At 57.6% G+C, this 13,348-nt stretch overlaps 1 protein-coding gene across 2 annotated transcripts; it reads right to left on the reverse strand.

Annotated features, from left to right (window-relative positions):
• Nucleotides 1-10,818: 10,818 nt before the first annotated feature.
• PNMA6F (PNMA family member 6F) lies at nucleotides 10,819-12,537 on the reverse strand. 2 transcript variants are annotated; one of them, XM_033201114.1, is made up of 2 exons: nucleotides 12,388-12,537; nucleotides 10,819-11,805 (listed from the first exon to the last, which is right to left on the reverse strand). In XM_033201114.1, exons 1-2 carry the CDS (start codon nucleotides 12,535-12,537, stop codon nucleotides 10,819-10,821), a joined length of 1,137 nt encoding a protein of 378 aa, XP_033057005.1. The 2 variants fall into 2 exon arrangements, with proteins under 2 accessions (XP_033057005.1, XP_033057004.1); XM_033201113.1 differs by having other exon boundaries at nucleotides 10,819-12,537.
• Between the last annotated feature and the right edge of the window lie 811 nt (nucleotides 12,538-13,348).

A 13,348-nucleotide genomic window follows, 5' to 3' on the forward strand; every position in this document is an offset into this window, starting at 1 on the left:
ATCTGCAAAGTCCCTTTTGCCATGTGACCTTACAGATTCATGGGTGTGACACAAGGAGGTCATGGTAGCCCTGTGTCTCTGGGGAGGCAATCTTTGGAGACTAGTTTTCATCCACCAGACGATTATTTTCTGGTCTATTCTCAAAACCTCTCGACCCTTCCAAATTGCTTTTAAGCCACAGTTGACTTGTCATCACAGTGGTTCCCTTAGCAATGGCGGGAGCTGGCCACCTCTCTCCCGATACAGACCACACTTGAGTATTTTTCCACAGAATGTGCTTCTTTCCATGGCATATTCCAAGACAGCTCCCTACCTGTTAGGAAAAACCCTTCACCATGGGCCCCCGCTTGCTTCTCCAGCCTCACGCCTCACTACTGCCCTCTCACTACTGCCCTGTTCCTGGCATTCACTTCCGGCCTCCTCCACGTGCATCCTGCTGCTGGCATTGGCGACACCTCCTTCCCCAGTCCTCCACCCTTTAACAGTGACTTGGCCTTTAAGACCAAGCTCAGAAAGCATCTCCTCCAAGGACTGCTGTGGAGTCCCCCAGACTGATTCTGTGCTTCCAAGTGGCTCTCAGTCTCATTCAATGCACATGTCCCCACCCCAAACCAAACACACGCAGCCCAAGTGCCATGTGCCTGTCCCAGCAAAGGATCTCCAGACTCTGCAGGTAAAGCCAGCAGCAATGCACAGAAAGTCCTAAGGAGTCGCCTAGCAAGTATCAAGAGCTCAGCCAGCATCACTTTTGTTTCAGCTGTCACTGTCTATGGACCAAAGGACTAGGATAGCATGTGCCAGCCCAGGGGACACTGAAGAGACACCCTGACAAGTCCCTGCCTGGGAACAGACTGAGCAGAAGACTGAGCCCCAGCTCTGGGAGCCCCACCCTAAGGAGCACAGGCTCCTACAGTCCCTGGGGACATTGTAGACACTGAGTAGAAAGAAGCTGAGTGCTCCCAACCATCTCAGTTTCCCAAGCGGATGGAGGCAGTCACTGAGAACATGTGGCCCATGTCCTTCTGGTCTCTTTCTCAGAGTCTTTAAAAAGACATTGACATTGGTTTGGGATTTTTGTTTTTCTGATTACAGAAGCAGCATGTGTTGACCACCAAGAGAGCACTGATCACTGTTCACTGCAGGCCCTGTGTCTTCTGGCCATGTTTTCAAAGGCTGTCACCATTAACCACATGCCACCTGTCCTCCGGTTGTTTCCATGACACAAGCTGAGTTCTGTCAGCCTGGGCTGGAATCCCAACACATCCACTGATGAGCTGTGTCACTGTAGGCAACTTCCTGAACCTTCCTGTGCTCAGTGTCCTCATTTGGAGAAGAGTGGCCACGACACTGCCCACCTCCTCTCCTCTGACAGCTTGAGGATTCAATGCAGGCTCTCAGCCTGGTGCCTGACCCTAGGTAGTTCTCTGAGGGAGAGGCTCACTATTCTCCCAGGCTCCAAACCCTTCAGCACCTCGGGGTGGATGGCTGGTGTGTGGGGAGGGCCATTATAACCAGGTTTCTGCTGTCCCTGATTTGGCCAGGTGGAATCATGGCTGTCAAATGACCTTGGGGGACTGAAAGCAAGGTACGGGAGTGCCACAGAAGGCAAGACCACAGGCAGTGTCATAGAAAGTGCAGCGTGGTGGGCATGCAGTGTGGCCACACTACGCAGAACCCAGGTGTGTGCGCTAGGACGCCCAGATCTGGGGCTCAGGGAAAAGTTCAGGGCCCAGCCTCCAGCAGTACAATGTGCCCTGGAACAGGGTCACAGGTCCCCAGGGTACTCACTGGTGATTGGGCTGACTGTCAGCCCTGCTGGAGAGAAATCCACCCACCCCTATTGCCAGGATAGGAAATTGATCTGCTTGGGGGCTGCTTTTCTCTCTTTGTGATAGGTGTCGTGGCTCACGATGAGATTCTGGGGATAGAAGGACCTGGGGCTTTCCAGGAGGAGAATGGGAGCCATGAGTTTGAGCACAAGCAGGCACGTGGAGCCAGGAGCAGGGCAGCTGGAGGTGCTGGAGGCCAAAACATTCAGGGGACTGACTGCTGTATACAGGACTGCAGGCTTGGGAGGCAGGCCCTGCTCTGGGCTCCCTGAGGAAAGGGTAGGATCTGAAGGAAGATGGTAGCCTTGAGAGAGTCTGCCCCCCCAAATGCCGGGGTCTGTGAGTGGGGAAAAGCTCAGATGGCAGAGTGTAAGTCCAGGCCCAGAACCCGCTGAGCTTCTGGGGCCCATGGCTCAGGGGCCCACAGCAGCAGGGGACCAGGGTCTGCCATTCAGGCCCAGGGAAGCACCCGGCAGGCACCTGGGCTTTGGCTTTTGCACAACCCACTGTGGGTGAAGGAGTCAGGGTCTGGATGGTGGCCCCGCTTGCACAGGCAAAGAGAAAGGTGAGACAGAGGGAAAAGGTAACATTCAGCTCTTTCCAAATTATCTTACTCCAGGGAAGAGGACTGAGGACTGGGAAAAGGGTGGCCCCCAGGGGTCTCACTCTTCTGTGCCAGGTCCTGTTCTTGTGTCTGGCAGCCAGAGGGCCCATTCCCAGAGCCCACCTAGGGCCAGACTGCCCAGGGAGTGGCCTTCCTCCTGGCACCTGCCATGGGAGGGGCCAGGAAAGTGACTGCTCTGTGGCATCTTCACTTCAGAAAAATGAAGCTGCCACACGGTTCACTAAGAGGAGGTGATCCCAGGCCAGGAACAGGTGGAGGCCAGGAGTCCAGAAGGCCACAGAGAGTGCTGCAGCCTGCAGGAGAAGCAGCAGGGGTCCCAGCCGTGTCCCTAGGTTAGCCTTGTCATTCCCAATCAACGTCAATGGGATATAGACTTACGAGGCAGTGACTCGACAGGTTCTCAGATGAGCCTAAAATTATCTACAAAACATGCTGGGACCTCCACAGACCCCGGGTGCTATCCATAGAAGGACAGGGCACAGGCCTGAGGATGGCACCCCTGTCAGCCTTCTCTGCTCAGGGGCAGACCTGGGATGGGACCCCTGTTAGTTCATTCTGCTCCGGTGAAAGGCCCGAGGATGGCACGTCTCTCAATCCACTGTGCTGAGGAAACAGACCTGAAGGCAGGACTTAACTCAGTCCCCGCTGCTAAGGGAAAGAGCTAAGGCCACAACTCTCCCAGTCTTCTCTGATCAAAGCCAATGAGGGAGCAGGAGTTTTCTCAGTCCTCTCTGCTCGGGGACAGACCTTAGGACATGACCTCACTCAGTACTCTCTACTCGGGAGCAATCATAAGGGACACCTCTCCACATGCATGTCACTCAGCAAACAGGAGAACAGAAACTCTGGGTCCTCTCAGATCAGGGGACAGGCCTGAGGATGGGACCCCATGTGGCCATCTTCTAAGGGGATAGATAAGAGAACAGGACCTCTCTCAGTCCCATCAACTCAGGGGACAGGCCTGAGGGTGGACCCCCCCTCGGCCCATCTTCTAAAAAGATTGATATGAGGACAGGACCTCTCTAGGTCCCCTCAGCCCAGGGGACAAGCTGAGCATGGGATTCCTGTCGGTCCATCTTCTGACGGGATAAATATGAGGATAGGAACGCTCACAGTCCCCTCAGCTCAGGGGCCAGGCCTGAGGATGGGACCCCTGTTGGTTCATCTTTTAAGGGGATAGATATGAGGACAGGACCTCTCTCTGTCCTCTCTTCTCAAGGGAGAGATCTGAGGATGGGACCTCTTCCGTTCCATCTTCTAAGGGGATAGATATGAGGAGAGGAATCCTCTCAGTCCCCTCAGCTCAGGGCCAGCCTGAGAATGGGACCCCTGTCGTCCATCTTCTAGGGGATAGATATGAGGATAGGACGTCACTGAGTCCTCTCTGCTATAGGCAGAGACCTGAGACGGGACCACTGTCGGTCCATCTCCTGAGGGGATAGATATGAGGACAGGACCTCTTTCGTGCCCCTCAGCTCAGGGGACAGGCCTGAGGATGGGACCCCTGATGGTCCATCTTCCAGGTGATAGATATAAAGACAGGACCTCTCGATCCCCTCAGCTCAGGTAACAGGCCTGAGGGTGTGACCACTATCTCTCCATCTTGTAAGCGATTAGATATGAGGACAGGACCTCTCTTGGTCCCCCAGCCCAGGGGACGGGCCTGAGGACGGGACCCCTGTCAGTCCATCTCCTGAGGGGATAGATATGAGGACAGGACCTCTCTTGGTCCCCCAGCTCAGGGGACAGGCCTGAGGATGGGACCCCTGTCAGTCCATCTCCTGAGGGGATAGATATGAGGACAGGATCTCTCTTGGTCCCCCAGCTCAGGGGACAGGTCTGTGGATGGGATCCCTGTCAGCCCATCTCCTGAGGGGATAGATATGAGGACAGGACCTCTCTTGGTCCCCCAGCTCAGGGGACAGGCCTGAGGACGGGACCCCTGTCAGTCCATCTCCTGAGGGGATAGATATGAGGACAGGACTCTCTCAGTCCCCTCACCTCAGGGGATTACCCTAAGGATGGCATCCCTGTTGGTCCTCTTCTAAGCGGATAGATATGAGGTCAGGACCTCTTTCGGTCCTCTCAGCTCAGTGGACAGAACTGAGGATGGGACTTTTGCAGTTTATCTTTTAAGGGGATAGATAGGAGGACAGGAACTGTCCCAGGCCCCTCAGCTCATGGGAGGCCAGAGGATGGGACCCCTGACGGTCCATTTCCAACGTGATACATATAAAGACAGGACCTCTGTGGGTCCCCTCAGCTCAGGGCACAGGCCAGAGGATGGGACCCCTGTTGGTCCATCTTCTAAGGAGATAGATATGAGGACAGACACTCTCAGTCCCCTCAGCTCAGGGGCCAGGCCTGAGGATGGGACCCCTGTCGGTCCATCTTCTAAGGGTTAGATGTGAGGACAGGACCTCTCTCAGTCCTTTCTGCTCAAGGGACAGGACTGAGGATGCGACCCGAGTCGTTTTATCTTCTAAGTGGATTGATGTGAGGTCCAGACCCTTCTCTGTCCTCTCTACTCAAGGGACCGACCTGAGAATGGGACCCCTGTGGTTCCATCTTCTAAAAGGATAGATATGAGGACAGGACATCTCTGAGTCCCATCTGCTCTAGGCACAGGCCTGAGAATGGGACCCCTATCGGTCCATCTACTAGGGGGATATATATGAGGACAGGACCTCTCTCAGTCCTCTCAGCTCAGGGGATAGGACTGACGATGAAAGCCCTGTTGGTTTATCTTTTAAGGGGATAGATATGAGGACAGAACCTCTCTTGGTCTCCTCAGCTCAGGGGACAGGCCTCAGGGTGGGACCCTTGTCGGTCCATCTTCTAAGGTTATAGATATGAGGATAAGACCTCTCTCAGTCCCCTCAGCTTAAAGGACAAGTCTGAGGATGGGACCTGTGTGCGCCCATCCTCTAAGAAGATAGATATGAGGAGAGGACCTTTCTCTGTCCCCTCAGCTCAGGGGACAGGCCTGAGGATGGGACCCTTGTCGGTCCATCTTCTAAGGGGATAGCTATGATGATAGTACCTCTCTGGGTCCCCTCGGCTCAGGGAGAGGCCTGAGGTTGGGATCCCTGTTGGTCCATCTTCTAAGGGGATAGATATGAGGGCAGGACCTCTCTCTGTCCTCTCAGCTCAGTGGAGAGGCCTGAGGATGGGACCCCTGTTGGTCCATCTTCTGAGGAGATAGATATGAGGACAGGACCTTTCTTCATCCCCTCAGCTCAGGGGACAGGCCTGAGGATGGGACCCTTGTCGGTCCATCTTTTAAGGGGATCGATGTGAGGACAGGACTTCTTTCAGTCCTCTCAGCTCAGGGGATAGGCCTTAGGATGGGTCCCCTGTCCCTCCATCTTCTAAGTAGATAGACTTGAGGACATGACGTCTCTCAGTCCTCTCTGCTCAAGGGAAGGACCTGAGGATGGGACCCCTGTTGGTCCATCTTCTAAGTGGATACATATGAGGACAGGACGTCTGTCAGTCCTCTCTGCTCTAGACACAGACCTGAGTTTGGGACCTCTGCCAGTCCATCTTCTGAGGGGATAGATATGAGGAGAGGAACTCTCTCAGTCCCCTCAGCTCAGGGGACAGGGCTGAGAATGGGACCCCTGTCGGTTCATCTTTTAAGGGGATAGGTATGAGGACAGGACCTCTCTCTGTCCTCTCCACTCAAGGGACAGATCTGAGGATGGGACCACTTCCGTTCCATCTTGTAAGGGGATAGATATGAGGACAGGACCTCTCTTGGTCCCCTCACCTCAGGGGACAGGCCTGAGGATGGGACCCCTGTCGGTCCATCTTCTAAGGGGATCGATGTGAGGACAGGACCTCTCTCAGTCCTCTCAGTGTAGGGGGTAGGCCTTAGGATGGGTCCCCTGTCCCTCCATTTTCTAAGTAGATAGACTTGAGGACAGGATGTCTCTCAGTCCTCTCTGCTCAAGGGACGGATCTGAGGATGGGACCCCTGTCGGTCCATCTTCTGAGGGGATAGATATGAGGACAGGAACTCTCTCAGTCCCCTTAGCTCAGGGGACAGGCCTGAAGACACGACCCCTGTCGGTCCATCTTCTTAGGGGACAGATATGAGGACAGGACCTCTCTCAATCCTCTCTGCTCAAAGGACAGGCCTGAGGACAGGACCCCTCTAAGTCCTCTTTGCTCTGGGATAGACATGTGAATGGGATCTTTCTCAGTCGACTGTGCTCAGAAGACAGGCCACAGCACAGGACCTCTCTCTGCCCACTAAGCCTCACATGCCTGAAGACAGCATCTCTCTCAGTCTTCTCTGCCCGGGGACACCGGAGGATGATACCTCTCCCACTGCTTTCTACTCAGGGTCAGGCCTGAGGACAGGACCACTCTCCGTCTTCTCTGCTAAGGGGACACACCTTAGGATGGGATCCCTCTCTGACCTCTTACACAGAGGATGGGCCTGTGGACAGGACCTCTCTTATGACTCTCCACCCAGGGATGGGTCTGAGGACGGGAGTCCTCTCAGTCGTCCTGCCCAGGGGATGCCTGAGGATGAGACCTCTGTCAGTTTTTTTTGCTCAGGGGACAAACTAGAAGATGGGACCTCTCTCAGTCCTCTCTGCTCAGAAAGAAACCTGGGGATTGTACTCTGTCGGACATTTCTGCTCATGGACAGGGCTGATGATAGGATCTCTCTCAGTTGTTCTGCACAGGGGACACCTGAGTATGGGACCTCTTTCAGTCCTCCTTGCTCATGGAACAGGCCTGAAAATGAGACCTCTGTCATTTCTCTATGATCAGAGACAGAGCTGAGGACAGCACCTTTCACAGTTCCCCCTGCTCAGGTTTCGGAGAGAGGCCTCTCTGCTCAGGAGACCCAACTCAGTCCTCTCTCGTTAAGGAACAGGTCTTATGATGGCACCCATCTCAGTTAATTTTCTCAGAGGTATACCTGTGGACAGGACCTCTCTCACTCCTCCCTGCTCGGGGGACAGACCTGAGGACAAGACCTCTCTCAGACCACTTTGATCAGGGACAGGCCTGGTGACGGGACCTCTCTCAGTCCTCCCTGCTCAGGGGACAGGCCTTAGGATGGGACCCCACTCAGTCTTGTCTATTCTGGGACAGTCCTGAGGACGGCACTTCTCTGAGTGCTTTCTGCTCAGCCTCACCCCCCATGATTGGGCTCTGATCCCGCTCCCTCATCCACCGCTCAAGCCGTCTGTGAGCCCAGGAGATTGCTGCTTATTGGATGGACTTGGTGAGCCCCTGGGCACCCAGGAAGGCACCTCGATGGACCTTTCTGTCCCCAGGCCACACATGCCCACGCCCCCGCCCCCCCGCCAAGGGACATTTGGTGAGGACTGTGCAGCGAAGCACAATACATGGTAGGAGCTCTGCAAGCCGGCACACACCAAGGGCCTGGCCAGGATGAAGGGGACAGGGGGCCCCGTGGTGGGGCCCATCCTTCAGGCCCAACAAAGTCTCCTTGCTCCAGGCTGGTGGGGAAGCAACTGGTTCCTCCCAGTACCTCCTTCCAGACTCCCTGGCTAGATCCCTTCCAGGTTTCACAATCCAGCTATCCAGCATGTGTGCTCACACGCTCCCTGACACAGTCACACACACGTTCAGTGACACGCTCACGTTCCAGACACACTCACATGTGCACACACATTGAGTGACGAACACACATTGAATGACACATACATGCCTGCTCATTGGCACACTCACATTTGCAGTCAGCACACTCACGCACAATGACACACACACACTGACACGCATTGACACACTCACAGTGTCACACGCATGCAGCGACATGCATGCTCACCTTCAATGGCACAACCTCATTCCCCCACACACTCCCACTCACACATGCTTAGTGATGCAGTCACATGCTGTCACTTGAATTCACACACACTCACTTTCTCAGAAACTCATGCACATACTCACACTGACACACACGCACATGCTCAAACACACCCGCTCAGACACTCACACTCACACCTGCTCAGGAATCACGGCACACACAGGTCCACTCTGAACAGGGAAAACCAAGGAGCCCTGACAGGCCCTGGCAAGGTCAGGCAAGCTCCTCGCCCTCTCTTCTTGGCCTGTCCCTGAAATCTGGAGGGGCCCTTGGAAAGTGAGCAGTTGACTTGGCCCTGCTGAGACACAAGGGACAGACATGCTGGGGTTGTGCCCAGCCTGAAGAAGGCAGGGACAGCAGAGCACAGTGGGGGCCCCAGGCATGCCCGCAGGGCACCCCGATGGGACACACTACAAGGATCCCTGAGACACTGGTTAGGCACCTTCAGGCCGAGGAGGCTGCAGACCCAGCCCCAGGGACCTGCTGCCCCTGGCCCTCCCTGACAGCCCCGCAAAACTACCCCTCCCACGCCTGCACTCGCCTGTGGATGCCTAGTGTCTCCCAGGGCCCCTGCCACCCTGCAGCCCCGCTGACTGCAGCTCTGCTCAAGCAGACGGGTCGCCTAGATCCAGGCTTCCTCAGCCCAGGCGGGCAGCCACCCATTCCCAGCACTGGCTCCCAGGCTGCTTTGGGGCACCCTGGCTATCATCTGAGCCAAGGGGATGGTCGGAGGCTCTGTGCTCCAGAACAGCTGGAGGAAGCGTGTGGGCACAGACTGAGTGAGCTCCGGGAGACCCTCGCCAGGTCCAAGGCAATGATCCCGTCCCCTCCCCGCACTTGTGCAGGGAGGGGCCTATCACTTGTCCCAGTCCTGTCGCCCACAGACTCTGGGTTAGTTAAATGGCTGATCGAGGACTACCCTCAATTTGTGGTGAGCTCCCTGGCCTGTTGGGAGAGAGAGCCAGTTCCAGGAGGGCTCAGGAGGGCGGGTTCCAGGATCCTCAGGCTCGCACTGAGGACTGCCCCTCCGGCCAGTGCTCAGGGAGGATTGCTGCCCTGGGGACTCAATCAGCCACTGCCCATGAAAACCAGAATCCTGTCGCCAGGCTCCATGCAGCCCAAAGAGCCGCACAGGCCCTCAGGGACCCTGCTCTGCCCACACCCCAGTGTCAGCCTGGCCACTGTGGCCCTCACCCCACCCAACTCCATCCCCCGCAAACTCACCTCCAGTTTCCCACAGCAGAGGCGAGGCCAGCTGGAACACTGAATGAAGTTTATTGAAGAGAAACATGTACTGAAACCATTGAAGAGAAGGGAACCACAACACAGAGAGAAACTGCAAACGGTCACCACAGGACACAGGTCCCAAACAGGTCCCAGGCCCCCCCCTCCTGGGGTTCCTGGCAAGGCGCCTCATCTACCCGCCCTCCTGCTGCCGACCCTGCTGCCACCTCCCTCCTTCCTGAGGGCCCCAGGGTCCGCCTCTTGCCAGGACGGTGGACTCTGGCAGTGTCCACCGGCTTCAGGGAGCCCCCTCCCAAGCCCATCCGCTGGGGCAGGGCCCTGTCTTATGGCCGTCACAGGACACCAAAAACACAGCAGGGAACACCCCCCCCAAGTCAAAGAAACTGAGTCACGAGTAACAACAGGAGTAGAACGCCAAAGCCCAAAGCTCCCCGGGGAGCCTCAGGCAGGGCAAGTCTGCTCTGTCCCAGGTCCGGTTCTTCCTCACACAGTCATGGTCACCATCATGGTCACAGTCACCATCGTGGTCATGCTCACCATAGCAGTCACAGGACGAGTATCCACCGTGCCCTGGCGCCTCCTTCCACCGTCTCCCAGGACTGTGCTGGGGGCCTCCGGGGAGGAGCTGCTCAGAGAAGCACACACACAGCTCCACGAGAACGAGCAGCCCCTGGCCTAGGTCTACACTGGGAAAGCAGAGGTGGTGCTCACGACAAGGGACAGATAGCAGCGAGCAGAGCCTGGGCTCGTAGGAAGCTCACAGCATGTGCCCCGGGCCCAGAGGCGGCTACACTGATGGGCACACAGCATACAACTTTGTGTAGGAACAACAGCTAGCAGTGGGTGAGTGGGTGTCTGCTGGATGCGTGGGTCACTATGGGGCCTACACAGGTGAGGGTGGGCTTCCAGGAACAGGGGGCAGCCTGCCCCAGGGATGGCAAGTGGGGGCCACCTCTTGGGAAATGCAGGCAGGTGGCACCCTTGAGAGAGCCTCTTTCCCCTATCTCTCCCAACACAGGACAAGGGCTGGGGGCAGACATCTTCAGGCTGGCTGCTCAGGGCTCCCTCCAGGCCAGCTCCCCATTTGGTATCAAACGTGGTCATCTGGTTCACTGGGAAGGACTGGTGATGGTGGCCAGGGCCCCTTGGGGGAGGTGGGAGGCACAGCTCCAAACGTGGGGTGAGGGACTGGCCTTGGCCTGGCCTCCATCTGCCTCCAGGGTGCTGCTGCCTGGGAGGAGAGGAGCCCTCGGGGCCCTCAGAGCCTATTTGCCCGGGGGGGACTTGGGCTTGCCCACCTCCCCAGTCCCGTCCTCATCCTCGTTTTCTGACTCCTCCAAGATGGGCTTGAGCCCCTCCTGGGGAGGCTCCTCAGCCTCCTGGCCTCCGACCTGGACAAGGCCCTCTGGCTCCCAGCTGGGACCTCCTGGGGCCATGTCGACTCCACTGCCCATCCGGGCTTGGAGGCCCCCAGGGGCGTCGGGGGGCCTTGCCTGACCTAGGCCTTCAAGACATGCAGGGGCATTTTCAACTTCCCCAGTGGCAGGGGCGCCCCTGGCAGCCTCTTTGGCGGCAGAAGCAGCCTCAGCAGCATCTTCCGCTCTGGGATCAGCCTCGCTGGTGTTCCCCTGGGTTGGGGAGGCCTGAGCGGCATCTCCACCGGCAGGGGCCGCCTGGATGGCAGCTGGGTCTTCACTCTCCACTGCGGCTGCTGGCCAGGCTGCACACTGCTGGCTCCTCGCTGGGGAGGCCGCCAACGCCTCCATGTCCCGGATGAGCCGCAGCAGCCTCAGGAAGCCAGGTGGCCTCCTCTCCAGCTGCATCCTCCTCAGGGTATCCTGAAGCGCCTCACTGGGGTGGGCCCGAGACAGCACCTGCCGCAGTCGCAGGTAGTTGGCCATGGCTGGGTGGACGGCCCCCTTCTCCACGGCCTTCTGCAGCAGGCCTTCCAGGCGCACCACGAAGGCAAACAGCCCCTCCTGGGGCCCCTGCGTGCAGGTCAGGAACTTCATCCGCGAGGTCATCCACGTATCCCGGCTCCTAAACACCTGCCCCAGCGCCGTCAGGCAGTCCTGCACAGAGAAGTCGGGCTCTTCCTCCAGGAGGCCGCTCACGATATCCAGGGCCAGGCCATCCAAGCTGTCCAGCAGCCGCCTCCTTCTCTCCCTTTCCGACGCGTGGCACCACAGCTGCAGCATATCCTTGGCGTCCTCCAACCAGCTCTCAAAGGATTCTTCCACGCAGCCTGGCTGCTCCCTCCCGGAAAAGGGTCTCAGTTCCCGGTAGGCCATAGTTTTCACCAGAGGCGGCAGGGTCTGGCCCCATGATTGGGTCCAGGCCTCTACCTCACCTGCACCTACTGCCTCACCTACAGCTCCTGCCTCATCTTCACCTCCTTCCTCACCTGCACCTCCTTCCTCACCTGCACCTCCTTCCTCACCTGCACCTTCTGCCTCACCTGCACCTCCTTCCTCACCTACACCTCCTGCCTCACCTACACCTCCTGACTCATCTTCACCTCCTGCCTTACCTGCACCTCCTGCCTCACCTGCAGATCTTTCCTCATTCACACCTCCTGCCTCACGGACAGATCCTGCCTCACCTGCAGCTCCTGCCTCACCTGTGCCTCTGGCCACTGCTTGCCCCTGGGGCTGTGCAGGGAAACTGGGTATATCCTGAAACTCAGCATCAGGAGCCTGGGGCAGGGAGATCACTTTCCAGGGTCCCCCTTTGCCTGCTATTTGACAGGGAATCAAGCTTTGGTTTAAACCCTCAGCGAACTCCACCAAGGCTGCCTTGGCCCCGAGCTCCTTTCTGAATACCTTGATGAGCACTCGGTACCTGCCCAGGGGCGACAGGGCAGCCCGCACGGCCTCCTGGAACTCATGGTCCTCACAGTCGTCAGGGATATCCAGGATGAGCAGGGAGCGCTCTGCGTTCACACCCATCCTCCTGCACCAGTCCCGAAGCATCGCCAGAGCCATCGCAGAGGACTTGAGGGAGGGAGCCTGATCAGACAGGAATGTGTGCTGACTGTTGCGGTCTCTGACGCAGCCTATGAGTGCAAAGGGGAGAGAGGGACGTTGCTGCTAATCAACCCACCCCCACTACAGGTTTTCGCCCTCCCCTCCCAAGCACTGCAGCAGCCAGGGATCCACTCCCTCCCACTGCTGCAGCCTATGCACCCCTGAAGCCCTCCCCCAGTTGTTGACACTTAATCCCTTGGCACACACCCACAACCTCTATTGGGAGACTCCCTTTTGCCTGAGCTGATGTCCCCTTATCACACCACAACGAGTGCACCTCCCCCTCCCACCATCATCTGTAACATTGCAGCCAGGAGTCCTCCCCTATCCAAGCCCCTGCAACAGGTAGCTCTCCCCCCACCCAGAGTCCCTGCGGCCAGGACTCCTCCCCTACACAGATCTTCGCAGCCTGGAGTCCTTCCTTACCCAAACTGCGGAAGGGAAGCAAAGAGACCTCCCCCACTCTCTTTCCCAGCTCCAAACCAGGAGCCCTCTCCCTCTTTTGATCTTCCTCTTTTGATCTTCTGTGTAACCTGGCAACCCCCTCCGCGTCCCCCACACCTGCAGCCAGAAGTCCCCTTCCTCCCCCCACAGCCAGAGCCCCCCTCTCTCCCATCGTCCCCTGCACCCCTGCAGCAGGAGCCCCCCTCCCGCCCCACCAGACTGCTGCAGCCAGAAGCCCCCTCCTCCTCTCTCTGCGGGCGCTGGGCCGGACCAGGACCCTCTCTTGCGACCACTGCCTGCTGAGGCAGCCATCTGGTCCCTGCCC

This window comes from Trachypithecus francoisi, unplaced genomic scaffold (genome assembly GCF_009764315.1).
Source record: "Trachypithecus francoisi isolate TF-2019V2 unplaced genomic scaffold, Tfra_2.0 Lachesis_group6, whole genome shotgun sequence".
In the NCBI taxonomy this organism is placed as follows: Eukaryota; Metazoa; Chordata; class Mammalia; order Primates; family Cercopithecidae; genus Trachypithecus; species Trachypithecus francoisi.